Source organism: Zeus faber, assembly GCF_960531495.2.
Source record: "Zeus faber genome assembly, chromosome: 14".
In the NCBI taxonomy this organism is placed as follows: domain Eukaryota; kingdom Metazoa; phylum Chordata; class Actinopteri; order Zeiformes; family Zeidae; genus Zeus; species Zeus faber.
This window is the reverse complement of record NC_137200.1, coordinates 21,954,932-21,971,829: the sequence shown is the minus strand read 5'-3', so window position 1 is coordinate 21,971,829 and position 16,898 is coordinate 21,954,932. Positions and strand designations below refer to the sequence as shown.

General features: G+C 42.7%; 1 protein-coding gene across 2 annotated transcripts in view; it reads left to right on the top strand.

The window, feature by feature from the left end:
* uvrag (UV radiation resistance associated gene) overlaps positions 1 to 16,898 on the top strand; it is a 131,784-nt gene that overhangs the window by 84,687 nt on the left and 30,199 nt on the right. For both annotated transcript variants that reach the window (XM_080013706.1, XM_080013705.1), the window contains one exon: positions 1,152 to 1,227. In XM_080013706.1, the coding sequence (XP_079869832.1) occupies positions 1,152 to 1,227 (76 nt within the window). The remainder of the gene's footprint in view (positions 1 to 1,151; positions 1,228 to 16,898) is intronic.

Here is a 16,898-nt window from a genome sequence, read left to right as displayed (position 1 = left end):
CCTGCTCCACATGTGGATAGATTTGGATGCAACTTAACTTGACGTCCCGGTTCTAACGACACCTCAACTGTGTCCGTACCTCCAGCGGTCGTTATTACAATAGGGGATCCATCCCTATGGGATAAACCCCTAACGGCAGGAAGGGAAGGTAGCCATTGGTAGCCGGAGAAACCTTCCCACTCAGGATATTGGCGTTCCTCCAACCCAGGGCGATAAAACCCCGCGATGGGATTTTCCCAGAGAGTGAGAGTGGCGCCCGATGCCAACTTGTAGAAGTTGTTGCCAAGTTGGCTTTTGGTGGCCAAGACTGACAAAATGGTGGCCGCATTTTAATTCATAGAAAGGGCACCCATATTAATTAACACATTTTTTGGGGGTTAGGTAACATTTGACATAGATAACATTTCTCCCAACATTTGTTTTGTTTTAAGGTAAACAGTCCTTTCATGAAGATCTTTACTGAAGTCTCTCGAACCACAAAAAAATTCTTGGATGCCTCATTATTTTTATTTGTTTCATATGAAGTGGTTGACAACGTGGCTAACAAACCACACTGGATGGTTGACAGTGACCCAAATCTGGTTGCCTGGGGCAATTGGGCAACCGTTATTATGGGACAAACGATAAAAATGCCGTCCATATCTATTTATTTAGAGCATTTAATCCAAGCATAATCTGATATTTGAGACTGACCACACGAAGGTGGATGGACGTACGGTTCGGACCCCTCCAGTCCTGTTTGGTATTCCAGTTTCACCGGATGGTGGGGAGGTTAGATGGTCTTATATGGTCTACATGTGTTACCAGCAATAAACGCCGGCAGCCATAGGAGCAGAGGCTCCCATCGAGCAAAAAAACAAAAAGTTAAATTAACAAAGAAAAAGCCCCGGCATCGAATCAAAAATAAATAAATCATAAATAAATCTCCCCGTTGTTTATTGACGTTTTTGGAAAAGCTCCGCCTGTCTTACACACGCTGTTTAATGTTGTTGCACGCTGGTGAGTGTTCCTTGAGAAGCCAAACTTAATACACCAATAATAGTTTTTTTATTTATTCTCCATACGCTCCGTAAAGTAATGGATTTAGCACGACCAGCTGTATAACTCCCTCTCTGTCTGTCTCGCTCTCTCTCCTCTCATGTCTTTCTCAGGTTCCCGCTGTATCCCAGAGGAGAACGCTTTCATTTTGAATATGGTGTCTACTTGCTGAACAAGAACATCGCTCAGGTAATAACATAGACACACATCCAGAGAAAATTATGGCAATCGTTTTACCAAGCCTCAGGATTTTAAAGTCAGTGAAATCTGGTTGTTTGCCTTCTCCCTACGGCGTCCTTTGGGGGAAAGTTTTCATATATTTTTAGTATGTAAGTCTCAAGTCAAATATTCAGAACTGCACACTTTCAGATTTTAGTATGGATAAGTATGAATAGGTATGGGAACCCTCGTGCACTCACTTGTGCTCCCACATAGGAGATACACTCAGTGGTCACTTCATCGGGGCCACCTTTCTCGTACTGGCTAGGTCCCCCCTTTGACCCCAGAACAGCCTGGATTATTGGTGCCTGGATTCAACAAGGTGCTGGAAACATTCCTGAGAGATTTTGCTCCATGTTGAACTGATGGCATCACACACACACACACACACACACACACACACACACACACACACACACACACACACACACACACACACACACACACACACACACACACACACACACACACACAAATCTCCCTTTCCATCACATCCCAAAGGTCCCTATTAGATTGAGATGCTTTGACCGTGGAGGCCATTGGAGTCTGATGAACTCACTGTCATGTTGGTGGAACCATCTTGAGCCGATGTGGCTTTGAGGCGTGGTGTGTTCTCCCGCTGGAAGTAGCATTAAAAGTTGTCTCGACTGATATAGATAGATGGAGAGATAGGTCGATAGATGGATATCCTACTGTGAGTAGCATTAGACAGTGGCTAGACTGTGGCAATAAAGCGAGACATGGTCAAGTAGGTGACTAGGTCCAGTGTTGGTGCCTGTGCCATTGTAGCCTCACCTTCCTGTTCTTGTCTCCAGGAGTGGAACCCATTGTAATTCCTTCTCATCCACTTCAAGGTTCCACGTTTTCCACGTGGTTCCGATATGCGCTTTCCCACTGTTGGAACGCCTGGTTCTTGGTGTTTCTTGGAGTTGCCGTCTTGTCAGCTGCGACCAGCCTAGCTTTCAGTCTTCTCCTCTGACCTCGCTCATTAACAACATAACTGCGGTTCACTGGATTCTCTTTAAACTCTGACAAACCACCCCGTCCTGCACCAACAATCATTCAAAACCAAGGTAGTCACGAAGATTACATTTCTGGTCTGAACAGAGTTGCTGCAAAGTTGCTGTCACATGATTGGCTGATCAGATGTTCACATTAGCGAGCAGGTGTAGAGGTGGAGCTGATAAGTGGCCACTAAGTGTACAGTGTTTCCCACAGAATTAGATTCTATTTGTCGTGATAGCTGACCAGGGGTGTGATACACCGTACATGTACACCGTTGCACACAGTGCTTTTTTTTGTTTTGTTTTGCTCAAAAAGGAAATTGAGTAAAATAAAATACATCTAAAATCAAAACAATGTTTTTACCTGCTTTAACTAGAGGAACGAGACACGGGAGCGCTCCCTCTCTAATGTCTCCATTACGCATGGAGAGGGAGACAAGGGCGTAAATTGCGCCCCGGTCGCTCCCTCAGAGGACACACTTAAAACGTACTCAAAACTTACTTGCGTTTTTGAAAACAATATCATATTATTTTTGAGGGCTTTGATGCATGACCGGAATGACAGATGAACAGATCGGGGGCTATTTTTTCTATTATTCTTATTATTGTAAAAAAAATATTCTTTTTAGAGCGGGGCTATTTCAGAGATTTTCTATGAACTTAGCCCTATATGTCCTGAATTACTTTTCATATCGTTTTCATATGTTCACAAATAACTGACAGTTTGTATGAACCCGTAGTCGGTAGTGAAAACTTTTACGACCCGCCTCTTCTATCTGATTGGCAAAGCGACCATAATGTGACATTTTCGAGCGCTGCTGCTGTTTGGCTCTCCACCAAAAGTTCAGAAGGCGAGTTGCACAGGAGAGGAAAGCGGTGGCGCATCATAGACAGCAGCTCCCTCCAAACGATAAAGTTAGTGAAGGCGCCTGGAGCAATTTCGGAGAACCAGAGGGCAGATATTTCAATTGGCAGCTCGGGCGTGGCACTGAAATGAGGCATCAAAATCTGCGTTGCGATTCGTTCAAGTGTGCCATAGTGGCTGGGTATTGTTAAAAATTACAATACCGGTACAAATACAAGTACTCAATTACAATACCGGTACAAATACAAGTACTCTTAAAATGATACAGATACCAATGGAGTACTTAATTCAATACCTTTTTTTTTCCTACTATACCCATCATGTGAATGGAAGCATTCAGTTGCGTAAAATGTCACCACCTCATCCAAATAATTTTTACCCAAATACTTACAAAATATTACTAAAATAATATTTTGAAAGTGTTCAAATTATTGAAGTATTTATTAAATAACTGCAAAAAAACGTACAATGAAGAATTTGGGCAGTGTCATTTTAAACAAATACTATAGCCAGTACAGGGGGAATGATTACAGCGAGGAAAACCTCTTTCACTGTTCATACGGACACCTGACCTGTTGTTTTAAGACCGACTTGAAAAATTGTGAACCTGCCCTTTAAAAGACTGTTGAAGCTTCTGCTGCGGTAATGGGCCAATCACATGCCGCATTAAATCTAAGACACTTGCAGTGATCGGCTAAGAGCAAAACTATACAAATAGTCTTATTTTTCTAGATCTCGGTACAAAAAGGAATTGAAGGTATTGTTTGACTGGAGAATTTTCAATACTACTTGGTATTGGGTTATTTCAATCGATACCTTAGAGATATTAAGTACCTTTATCCAGCCCTAACGGAGAGGAGGAGCTAGAAAGAGAGAGAGAGAGAGAGAAAAAGCGCGAGTGAGAGCTGACCGAATCAATGCGCTGTGCGCAGCACGACAGTATAATACAATGCCACCCATTTTAAATCGTAACAAAATATGAATTCAATATGTGGAGGTGATATTGTGGCGGGTCGCCAGAAAAAAAAAAAAATTAATGGGAAACACTGGTGTATACAGACATGTTGTAGTTCAACAAACAGAAGTTCATGTATAGATGAAGAAAGGATCCATGGTATGAACACAAATGTTCCTTTCTGCCCCACACCCACCCCGGGAGGGTTGAACTCTTGACTTGTCTGCACTTATTAAAGTGCTCCTAATAAGACAGAGAAACAGATACACAGATAGCGAGAGAGAGAGAGAGAGAGAGAGAGAGGTGAAAAGAGGGAGAGTGCACCTAATATGTTGACCTGTTGACTTTTCCAGGGGTTTGGAATCGACTTTCTACCTCCCACTCTTCTCTCTGCCTCTCCCCGTCTCTCTCTCTGCCCCTGTCGCTCTCTCTCCTTCTGCGACTCTGGAATGAAGGGAATCAAACGGGGCAATTAGTGCTAGCAGGTGGCGGCCGTCGAACCTCTCCTCGCTCTGGGAGGTTTTCCTTTTTAATACCCAGACCACAAATATCCAGGTCCAAGAACAAGAGAATGAGAGAGACGAGCAAAACATTTTATAAAGCAAAAGAAAATAAGCTCTGGGGCTGGAGGTGAAAAAAGGCCCACTGTGTTTAGAGGAATCTGGCCGGGTGGAGATGGTCTCATCTCTCGGTCTCGCTCGCTCGTCGCCTATCTTACTTTCTTTCTCCTGGTCTCACTTTTTCTCTCTCTCACGGAATCCGCTTATTCTGTCAACTACATTTTCATATATGATGAATTTCCATGGTAAGATTAGGGTATTGCTGTGTAGTCAATTGGCATGAAAAAGCTGAAAATACAAAATGTGATTCTATGCACAGGATACATTAAGTTAAAATACAGTTGATGGGGCTAAGTGGTTGGTAGTATTGCTGTGTATAAATTCTGACTAAGTTATTACTATGTTATTATCAGACTTAATCTCACTTTGTCTAAATTTCTCTATATCTATGGATTGATCGGTCTCGGAGTATTGATTTTTTTTTTTTGGTTTAACCTGGCCCTAATAGGGGGACACGGTCTGCGGTTATGCAGCTCCATATACAGCAACCTGTGATTCAATGTGTGTTCTGGCACATTTCCATCATAGCCAGCATGATTTTCACCAATTTGTGCCACAATAGCTCTTCTGTGGGATCAGACCAGACAGGCTAGACTTCGCTCCCCACGCCCATCAATGAGCCCACGGGCACCTGTGACCCTGTCACCGGTTCAGCGGTTGACTTTCCTTGGTCCACTTTTGGTAGTTACTAACCACTGCATACCGGGAACACCCCACAAGACCTGCCTTTTTGGAGATGCTCTCAGTCGTCAGACCCATTTGGCCCTTGTCAAAGTGGCTCAGATCCTTACACTTGCTCATTTTTCCTGCTTCCAACACATCAACTTCAACAACTGACTGTTCACGTGCTGCCAAATATATCCCACCCCTTGACAGGTACCATTGGAGCGAGATGATCAATGTTATTTACTTCACCTGTCAGTGTTTTTAATGTTGTGGCTGATCGGTGTATATGTATACAGTGTATATAAATAGTACATAAGAGGTACCCACACCGGCTAGCACTGTTGCCTTGCATTTCCACTGGGGTCCTGTCTGATGGACAGTGTTTCAGAGTACCTTTCAGAATTCCTTGCCTGCCGCTAGCGTTCATTTCTAACCGCTTGTTCCAGCCTGAACCGACTGTCTTCACCATTAGTCACCTTCAGCGCTGCCAAGTCAGAGGTGAAATGAGTCCTTTTGGAAGCGCTTACTAGGCATGCTGTCATTGGATTCATTTTACTATATTGTAGTAACTGTCAAGCTTGCACACACTCTCACACGCACATGTGAGAGTCTTGTACATGCAAAATGCTAAAATATGCGATTCTCCTTTATGTGGGTCTTTAAGACCTTTTTTCCTTTTAAATCTCCCTTTCCTCTTTTAAAAGTGAAATTAAATGCATTCTGCCATGAAATACATTTCACTCTGTATGGCATCAAGGGACCATATCCACAGACTTGCCATGGAGATTTAGTAGAAATAGTAATGTGTAGATAGGTATGTCTGTGACTGTATCATTCTAGAATCTGCTTTTCTGCTTGTGGTGGAAACCTTTCTGTATGTATATTTGTAAGGATTATATTCTATTTAGCACATACAAACATGCATCACACACCTCACTAGAGATAAATGGGGAATTAACTGCATTTACACAGCCCTTTTCTGAGCACTTTACAATTAATTTATACACATATTCATACAGTCCTTTTATCGGGAGATGGTAAATAGTAGTATACCCCAAAGGAAGAAGGAATTTATGAGAAAGGACTGCCCAGTGGTGAAGGCCGTCTTTCTCTTAAAGCCATTGTTGGTGTGCTCAATAGAAGTTATCTGAAGATTTGGGCCAAAGAAGAAATTTTAACTCCACCGCCCAGCTGGGATATGGTAAATAGTAGTATACTGCAAAGGAAGAACAAATATACAAAAAAAGACCCACTGCCGACAAATTTTCTCTGAACACCGTTGTCTGTGTACTCAATACAAGGTGTCTGAAGAATTGAGCACGAGAAGAATATTGAACTCCATCCCGCCCAGATGATTAACTGTGATGCAACCAAACCATGATATTTGGACCAGTGGATGAATTGCAGACATGGGGGATGTGGGTTGTATGAACTGTCAGCAGTCTGGTCAGTAGTTTCCCAAACTGCCACATACGAAGACGAAACACTTCATTCACTTCATTAATTTACTATTTACATTATTATTACATTACTTACTAAACATCTGTTTGCTTGTTTGGCTGAGTATAATTATAAACTTGATCCCTACACCTTGAGTATAGGAGTCAGGTGCCTTGCTTAAGGACACCTCAACACCTTTTTCCAGAAAAAGCTAGAGGTATGAAACCGTCAACCTGCGACTTGCCAGACTCCCTGCTCCACCCAAAAGCCATTCTGTGTGCCCGCCGATGTCTGCTGAAAATATATATATTTTTTTATTATTCATTGAGACACAAAGAAACCTTCTAAGCCTTTAACAAATAATAAGTGCATTCCAGCTTTCTTATGGGCCAAGGACAGAGCTCGCATTCAAAGCTTCTTCCTTTATACCTTCCATGTGTGACCGAATACGTTCACATTAAGGATGAGTTACGCGTTGCCTCCAATAGCAGTGTGACCGAGCCACATGAATCGAGCGCGTCCAGATGACTATGATATCGGAGCATTGTTCCAGAACTGCGGGGCTGGTAAACATGCCACAGCAGATATGGCGGAACCCGTTGTCGAATGGAACAAAGCTCACCGATCCCTCCGCGGTGAATCTCTCTCCATACGCGGCATGAAACCGTGCACTCCTGTGTGTCTAATCACCCGGCCTCCTTCAGATCTCGCCTGCCATGTGTTCGGGTTTTGGAAGTCAAAGGCTGGGAAATGCGTGAAGCAACTGAGATATGTTATGCTACATGTCATCCCCCACCCCACCCCCGTTCCTTTAAAATCTAATTGGGTTTCCTTAACCTTGTCATTCCCGACCACTTTATCAGGAGACTCACTTCGCTCCTGCTCCCTTGACCGCAGTATGGTTTTCGTTAATATACTGGGGAGTTTATTAGAGAATGGCTGCTTTGCTAACCCCCGTGCATAAGAAAATTAAGCCTGGCTTTTCCACTTCTAATATAATTTACCAACAGACGGTGCTCTGCTGCGGTGGACTTTTTATTTTTTATAGTTTGCTAGAATGCTTCTCCTTTCAAATGCAGTCCTTTGGTCGAACCAGGCCTGTCATACTGTTGTAGCATGGCTAGTTCGACATCTGGCTCATGGACACAAAGCAGGGGTCCAGATTCCAGCCGAGCCCAGCTGGAAGGCTGGATAGCTGGCTGGCTAACTGGCTGGTTTGATGACTGGCTCGAGACTGGGTGGGAGACATTAGCCGTCAATCTCTTTATTAAATTGCCCCGTTTCGTTGCGTTTGAAAGTGATACGGGGAATCTGGCGAAGGCTCGGAATCGCAGCATGAGGGTCCTCCTTTGATGTGGCAAAAGCAGAACGTTTTTATTTCACCCTCATGTCACGAGGCCAGGGGCCGGGGCATCGAGGCCAAGTGGGATGCCATCAATGTCAACTGCTAAGACTTTGCATTTTGTTTTCGCAACAAAGGAGTGACGAGTCAAACCCCATTAAATCCCATTTTTTAAAACTGCTGTTTGTGTCATCTCAACCTCAGAAATACACGAGTGAGTGAATGTAACTCAGGTAGAAAAGTAACATACGTATCTCTACACCTTGCTCCCAGATGTACAATCATTGCTTCCATGATTTTGTTATTGCTAGCACCTTGTGATTTACAGAGTACACGTGCACTAGCACTAGTTATGCCAGTGGTTTTCTGGCCGCTCCCTATCCCTAATGTTGTAGCCCACAGGTGAGAGTATGATGCTGGCCTTGACACTCCACAACACTCCGCAGGGGACACACAAGCTACAGCCGCCAATTTTGCATTTAAAACAGACAAATTAGCTGAGTTATTGTGACTGGCTTTCTGGGAAAGCAAGAGGCCTTTGTTCTGGACACATGCCATGTGCTGCGTTTACTCACTCCCTCTGCAATCTTACCCGACTAGACTGTTGTGAAACAGGCATGTGGGTCTTATTAAATAACAACGAATGCAACATAGAATCTTTAAGTTTTTGGGGAGGAGGTCAGGCACAACAATTAGTTCTCAGTTGCTTAGCTGGGGTCATTGCATTCGTAAGCCCTCAGGCATAGGATGTTGATAATTGAGAAGTAAAACAACAAATTTGTAGCAGTCAGGTGCGGCTGGCTGTTATGACTCATGGAGAACATGGCCTGGAGCCATCTCTCAGCTTCCCTCAGTCTAATGGTGTTGTCTGCCATGCTCTGCTGGATTATTTCCACGCTGGTGATGTGGAGCGTACGTCAGAGCACCTTGTGCTATTAAGAGTGGCAGTTGTGGCTGCATAAAACAATGCTGTGACTCATGGTGTCGCCTACTGTGGTTAGTGGTTAGTGGAGGTGGCACTGTGTGGAACAGGAGCGGCGGTTTGGAAAGGCAGGAGGTGCCCTAGCAAGAATAGTCCTGCAATAACTGACTGTTACAATATATATATATACTATACTGTATATATATATATATATGTATATATATATACTGTTATTCTCACTTTACCTCATATTTTTTCACATCCACGTCCATTAAAATATAAGGGCTGCAGGATTTACTTCCTGCCAACTCTTCATGTTCTTTCTTTAACTTGCCCCTCAATTTCTCATTTTGTTCTCTTTGCAAATCCTGTTTGCTTACTGATGAGCTTTGCTCCTATTAGGCCCAAATATCGCATTACACAAAATTATCGTTATTGTCTGCCGGCCGGAGAGCGCCATGGCCAGGGAGAGAGGGGAGGAAGCACCGGTGCTCCTGCTTTATGATTGGCTGTTCGTGTCATGTGGTTGTTTCTCTGCTCAGTACAATTTGCTGTTCGTGTCATGTTTTGTAAAACGCAGTACGAGTCACCGTTTCCGAGTTTTTTTTAAATGCAGCCACAGCTCAAGCTGTGTGTCTAGGATTCACACTTGACTGACTTCCGAGAGACGAGCTTGGACTTACGTATATAACTTTGGATGATGATGTCACAAAGAGTCCGCTCCTGAAACTAAGGAAATTACAACAGTTTTTCACAAATTTCTGTTGCAAACGTAGATTTATATTGATCAAACTCAAACGACTAGATGTATTAAACGTCCCGGTTCCAACGAGACCTCAACCATGTCTGTGCTTGCTGCAGCTTTTGTGTTTCAGATACTTTTAGGCGGTCTGGACCCCCAATAATGAGCACATGATCACCATCAGTCCATTATAATTGTTATTTTTTTCAAAAGCCTAAAAGCATGTGACTGTAGAAGTAAAGAACTTTAATAGACCCCCCTAGACCACTCGTATCACTATTACCCTGGTTTCAGTTGGTTTTCACTAACGTGCGATATCAAAATACTGGCTCACACCACTAGTGCTTTATGACTACATTGGACGTACTGTTTTGTTGATTTGAAGGGTGTACAATTTTATCACATTACCTCAGTTTTTCCACTACCTGATTTGACATTGCCTTAAATGGTTTCGTAAACATACGACTGTTTAGATGTATGTCCACAAGCATGCGTAAAAGAGAAATCTATGTGGCCAGCAAGTGATTGCAAAATAATGGTTTGTGGGCTATAGAAGTACAGTATGTATTTCCAGTTTTTCCTTTTGTTTGTTATACACTCCTTACACTTGTTCCTTTAATTTCCCTATAACAAAGTTACCTTCAAAAGGTGAAAGGCAGGTTAGTATTGAAGGAGATGCTGTTGGTAGCTATTATGGATCACTTGTAAAAACAGTGCAATAATACACTAAAAAAAGTGCTGCAAAGTTTATTTAGTTTATTTTTTTTATATTCTTGATACCAAGAATGCTAACAATATTGAACAATGTTTCTCTCACCTAATTGGACCTGGTGCCTTTACTTATGTATTGTGTATATTTAATTGTACAACATGTAGAGGATCATGGACTGTGTACTTATCTCTGCCAATGAGACCAGACAGGTTGCTCAGAAATGAACATTTTGAAGGATAAAGAAGAACTTCAGGAGTTTAACTCTGTTTTTTTCTGCAGGGTTTTTTTGAGGAGTGGCACACTTTTAGAAGGAATTATTCCATATTTTTCTTAAGACCCTCTTGGTGTCTCTCGATTTGTCTCGGCCAAATCCTGCGGTCAATGACTCACCCCTGAATGTGGTCCAATGAACATTCCAGGACAAAAAAAGCTGCATATTGCATCTCCACTGTTCGAACAACAAGCGTCCTCCCTCATGTCCAATTGCACTCCCCTAACAAACGGGCCCCTCTGTTCGGAGATCATAATCCAACCCACTGTATGGTGTTTGTTTACCTGAAGCCTGGAACTGGTTCCCCCGGACTCCCCTGGACTCAGCCGCCTGCCGACATTCGCTGCCTGTCCAAAGAGGCAGAATCGGCTTTCCATCTTTCAGAGACTGATGTGATTAAATAAATAATAGGTTGGATGGTGAGCAGGAATATAGCAGCAACGCTTTGCCAATGCAGTACGCTTTACTTTTCTACACTCACGCAGGAAGAGGGTAAAGGAGCACTGGGCAAAACAGGCCTTAAACATGTCTGTTTTTGTTTTAGCCCGTTGAAGAATAGCCCAGAGCCGTAAGCTCCAAGTGTCAGCTTCCATATGACCACAAGAAGAACAACTGTCGGATAATCGTCCCCTTCCATCTAATAATGTGCTTGTTATGGACCCCCGCGTCTCACAATGTGGTTCAAATTTGAATGCCATTGAGGTGCCACTAACAGGCGCTCTGTACTCCGCTGACAGTAAAAGGCACTTCATTAACATACTTTGTGTCTAACATTTCAAGCAAGAAATTATTTCTGGCAGGGTGTAAGAGGGTTAAATAAATAAGAGAAGGATATGGGCTGCGCAGGGAGATTGTAAACTGCCTCACAGAACCAGATACAGTGCGCCGATGACTATCTTCTCCCACCCTTCAATGATTGACGGAAGGAAAAGAGAGAAACTGCTTTACTCGTTATGGAGTATTTCAGACAAAATCTGGCCATTGGTTTTATTCCAGAGTGCTGCAGTGCTCACAGTGCGTGCAAACAAGAAGCAATGTCCAAGCCGGCATACTTTGAAATGTGCTGGATATTTGTGTAAATATATAGTTAAATGTCATCACATTAACCTAGGAAAAATTATTCCGAAATCTATGCTATCACCTGCCACCATTCACAAAGCCACATGTATCCTCAGAATTTCACAAGAATCAAAAATATCTTGTTACTGTTACCGGGATGATGAATTATAACAATGACTGCTTTTGAAACATGATGAAACTGGCTATGTTGCAGCCGGTAGTTGGACTACTGGCCAAGGCAGAGCAGGAGATGGCCAAGGCAAGAATTCCTAGCGGCCTGTTGCCCAATGCTACTGGAATCATGACTGGTTGGGGGAAGAAAAACTGTTAATCTGAGTTTAGGAAAGGGCCTGTTGGAGACGGCAACCTCCCAGTCTTGGTGGGAACCCCCCCGTGGTTCCCTGAATCTCTGTGCACCCAGTTATCTATTAACCAAAAAAGCCCTACCATAACACACACTTCTCTTTGCCCAGGAGTTTTCATAGCCTCATTGTGTGGTCCCATTTTCCATCACAAACCTCTGTTGCTAGCTACAGGACACATCCAGTGCCACTTACTGGCAGACCAGGGTGTCGATGGCAACCCTTTTACAACCAGGAGAAGGAGAACCCTTCTCCATTGTGCCCCGTAAACTGAAATATGCCTCGTTGCGCAGCATTTGGGAATTCCTGGAGGCGGCGGTGAGCCCTGTGGTTCCGTGCTTACTGAACAGAACATGTGCTGCTGCACCTCGTGCTCCGGTTGTTTCTTACCCTGCGCATCAGGATCTATGGATGGTTGCAGGTGTTTCTCAAAGTCTCCTCGCGCAACGAAAGAATGGTCTTTGTAGTCTACCGGCCTTTCTTGTCTGTCCAGACAGCGGAGGGGAAGGGAAGCCCCGATCCAGACCTAAGCCAGAAGCGATGTGATTTATAACATGGTCTGGGGCTGCGCTTACTCAGTATGTGTGTGTGTCACCATTTGTGTGGTTTCCAATTTAGGGCGTGTATACGTAGCGTGGGCCCTCAGCGCTCTGCGATTATGCCTGAGCTCCCTGAGTTTTTATGGGAATTCCTCTGGACAGCCACCTATGATTTTATGAAACACTAAAATTCATCTAATTGAATTTCCACGTTTTGAGGTTTGGTAGCTCGGTTTTCTCCATCACCGCAAAGAGTTACCAGAGGAGCTAGTTCCCCTAAATATATTAGTGGAAGTAAGGGCTAATCCTGCCTTACGGTTTCTCTCTGTCTGTCTGTCTGTCTCTGTGTGTGTGTGTGTGTGTGTGTGTGTGTGTGTGTGTGTGTGTGTGTGTGTGTGTGTGTGTGTGTGTGTGTGTGTGTGTGTGTGTGTGTGTGTGTGTGTGTGTGTGTGTGTGAGAGACAAGGTGTAAGCGAGTGAGAACTTCTTTGGTTTTCATTGCTTATTTCAGCTAAGGGCACAGTTGTCGTTTCTCTTAAATCAAAGTCAAAATTTTGAGATTGATGCTAACCAGGACCCCAGCTGGAACAGGGATGTCAGCAGTTATCAGTGTATGTTTTCCTTTTTTTTTTTCATGTGAATTGGTCGTCCTGTTCCAAGTAAGAGCCATTTGCATATCCAAGATCCACTTTATGATAAGTTATGACATAATCTCATAATTCAATTGTCGCTGTTGTGGATAGTGGTGTTTTCACAAGACCCCTAATCATAATCTGCAAAATTGAAGAGGTAAACTTTCATTCACCCTCGCCTTATGTTGCCGCTGCGTGGTAGCAGGCAGCCAAACGTTGTAATAATCCATCCAATGAGTAATTTCCCCAAGCGCTGCGTTCCGCCATTACACTTGCTTGAGCAAGTAACGTAAAGCACTGCGTCGTAAAATCTTGACCTAACGCAGTATTGCTATGTCGAAATTCAGCCAGCAGAACTGATTTACGGATGGATTATTACATTTTGCCGTCTGCCCCCGCACAGAATTAATTAAGGTTTACCTAGTTTATTAAAGTTTATCTTTAATCTTGCAAATAAGTCTGATTTTGATATATACAGTATGTTGCTTATTTTGCCTCTGCTGTGAATTTGAGAGCCCCGAGGAGCGCCTTCCCATGCTGCGCGGCGTCAGGCTTTACCATGTCCTTTTGTTTTTTAATATTAAGTTTTTATTAATTGAATATACAGAAAACAAAGGGGAAAATTGTATACCGTGAATTTCCGTATACCGTGGTATTTTGGTGGATACCATTCTGTACTGTGAAATTTCATTTTTTTCTAATGCTAATATATTTAGAGAGCATGGCGGCCGATGGCCGATGTCATGTTGTTGTTGGTGTTTTTTTGCATCTGATAAAATACAACAATGTACAGTAATTATAATAACAAATGAGACACAAAATTGCTGAACTAAATTTCAAATTTAGTCAAAATCAAAAACATTATTTTAAAATTAATGTTATTGTCTGCATCGTCACTGCAGTGCACTTATTTTAATTAAAAAATGTATAAACTGAATAAATGTCCACAGGTAATCAAAAAAACAAAACTTTGTTTAAAAACAAACAAACAAAAAAAACGTATAAATGAAAAGAAAAATTGCGGCTCCAGGTTATTACTTGTATAAATGATTATTTTTAATAATTTTTTTTAGACACACAATAATTTAGTTCAATATATGTTATTGCAGTCTTTGTACATCATCGTCACGCTTGTTTGATTTTCCAGTCGTACAGTCAGCACTGTATAGTCAAAATCCATACTGAGGGCAAATTCATACGGGTGTACTTTCTATACCGTTTATACCATCCACCCCTACACAGACATTTTTTCTTTATCGGCCTCGTGAGCGCAGGCATCGGCCGATGTCAATGAACTCATAATGCAGATAATCCGCCCGATTTATCAGCCGACTGATTAATTAGTCGAACACTAGTTTGGAGTCGAATCTCCTGTTCTCTCGTTGTATGTTGGACCCTGTCTAGTCTTTTTATAGTCCTTCTAAGTTCCTGATAACCCTCTCTCTCTCTCTCAAACCCATTTGCACAACGATGTCCATCTAGCGCATGACATGACAGTGGGGGGAGGAAAACAAGTGCATGATAAATTAGGTTACGATGACAAGTTGTCGGGGGTTGCAGTCCATGACATAATTTAGACCATGTTCCTTTGCTCAGGAGATCTTATCTCCTCCTGTTATCAAAGCTGTGTCGCGATGCATTAGTGTTTCTATTCTATTTTACTGTGACTGGAGTTTAACAGAAACAAGAAGCAACCTTTTTTGGAGGCGGTTCGGGGGCCCTAAGTACATGAGCAAAACGTATTTTTCCTGTTAATTCAACCGAACCGCCGGGTCCTGTTGAATGATCCTTTCTTAGGCATTCTAAGTTCTGTCCTTTAGTCCACACCCGGTGAAATTAAACAAGCTCTCCGAATTAAACAATGCTGGCCCCATCTGGTCGATGTTTGGAGCAAAAACACCATCATGCCGACCGTCCCGCTCCGCGTTGGGTCTCCCTGTCCACACATGTGGATTTCATTACGGCCTCTTTGACTTCCTGGTCGGCGGCGTTTTCCTCTGAGTTTTACACGCTGCGGCTCTGGAGGATCGCAAATTTTCATCATGCCTAAAAGGAGAGTGGACATCTCTGCCTCCTGTCCTCAGTTCTTCCCTTGAGTTCTTCTTCTCTCCAATTCGACGGCCAATCCGTCAAAGAGAATCGCACCTCATCAAGGGGAGGGTCGGCCTCCATCGCGCCCCTGGTGTCAGCCCCCATTACTCTGTGGGAAGAGGATATGGACAGGCGGCCATCACGGTCGCCACTTCGCGGCAGCGCCTCATTTTATTAATGAAGCGTCGGCGATGAGCCCCGGGGCCTCTGGTCCCAGCCCTCACATAATCGTTTCACAGTTATTGGAAAAAGTAGGGGCTAAGTGGCTAATGAAAGCAGCAGTTAAATAAACACCGGCTTGTGTTAAAAGGGGAGGCCGGGGAGAGGGCTATTTTCTTTATTTGTCTCTCTGTGTGTGTGTGTTTTTCCCACTTCTGAGAATAATTGAAGTAAGCTGCGGCTCCATTAGAATAACCTTTTGTTTTCAGAGGATCGTATGAATGCACACAGTTGAAGTTAATGTGTTTAGCAAAAAAAATGTAAGTGCCACAAGAGGGCAAGGGGCATGTAGATTTCAAAATGAGGTGTAAGGATAAAGTGTAAGGTGTGAGAAAGCAGCGCATTTGTGAACTAATTACAGACATTTAGACCCATATAAAGCGAGGAGTGAGATGAATTTTACGATGCACTAAAATTATTCTAACCTCCTGTTTAAATCACATGAAACAGAAGGATGAATATATGTCTGTTTCTGAAATAGAAGCAGGGTAATTATGTGTTAAAAATATATTTTTTAACACAATGTCCAAAATGGGTTATCAAAAATCTTGAATTGAACAGATGCGTTATTCCTGCTACAAAGAGGAATTCAGCGTGGAATTATTCGATAGACAAGGAAACCTTCGATATCTGAAGTAATTCTCAGATGACTCTTTCCTCTGTCGGTATTCACGTATGAGAAACGAACATATTTGTTGGTATATTTTTGCATCATGTTTAACACGTGTGGATTATTTTTCAATGAGTTCCAACTATTCAAAGTTCCCAAAAAAAATCCTTAAAATATCGCGCATAATATTTCCTGCCAAGGAGTCCTTGGCATAACATGTCAAATGTTGGCCTTGTGCAGTGTGCGGTGTAGGGGAAGTGAATTCGTTATACTCGGATAGCTTACAAATTGCAAATTACTCCTCTATATGGTTTTGGATTTGAGATGTGTTGACAGTCCGCAAAGTGCAGCTTTCAAATTTTCCGATTAAGAGACAACACAGCAAGAGAACGGCAACTGAAGATAATTACAACTCAGATTTTTCCATTTTATTACATTTTACTCGCAGCTTTTTGGATCTTCTTGCATTGGCCTTGATTGAGAGAGAGAGATAATTCAGAAATTGCAGCAGCTCACATAAAAAATAGCCAATAAAAATAAAGTAATTAATAAAAGTAGAAAAAAAAAATTGCGATATGCAATAAACCTAAG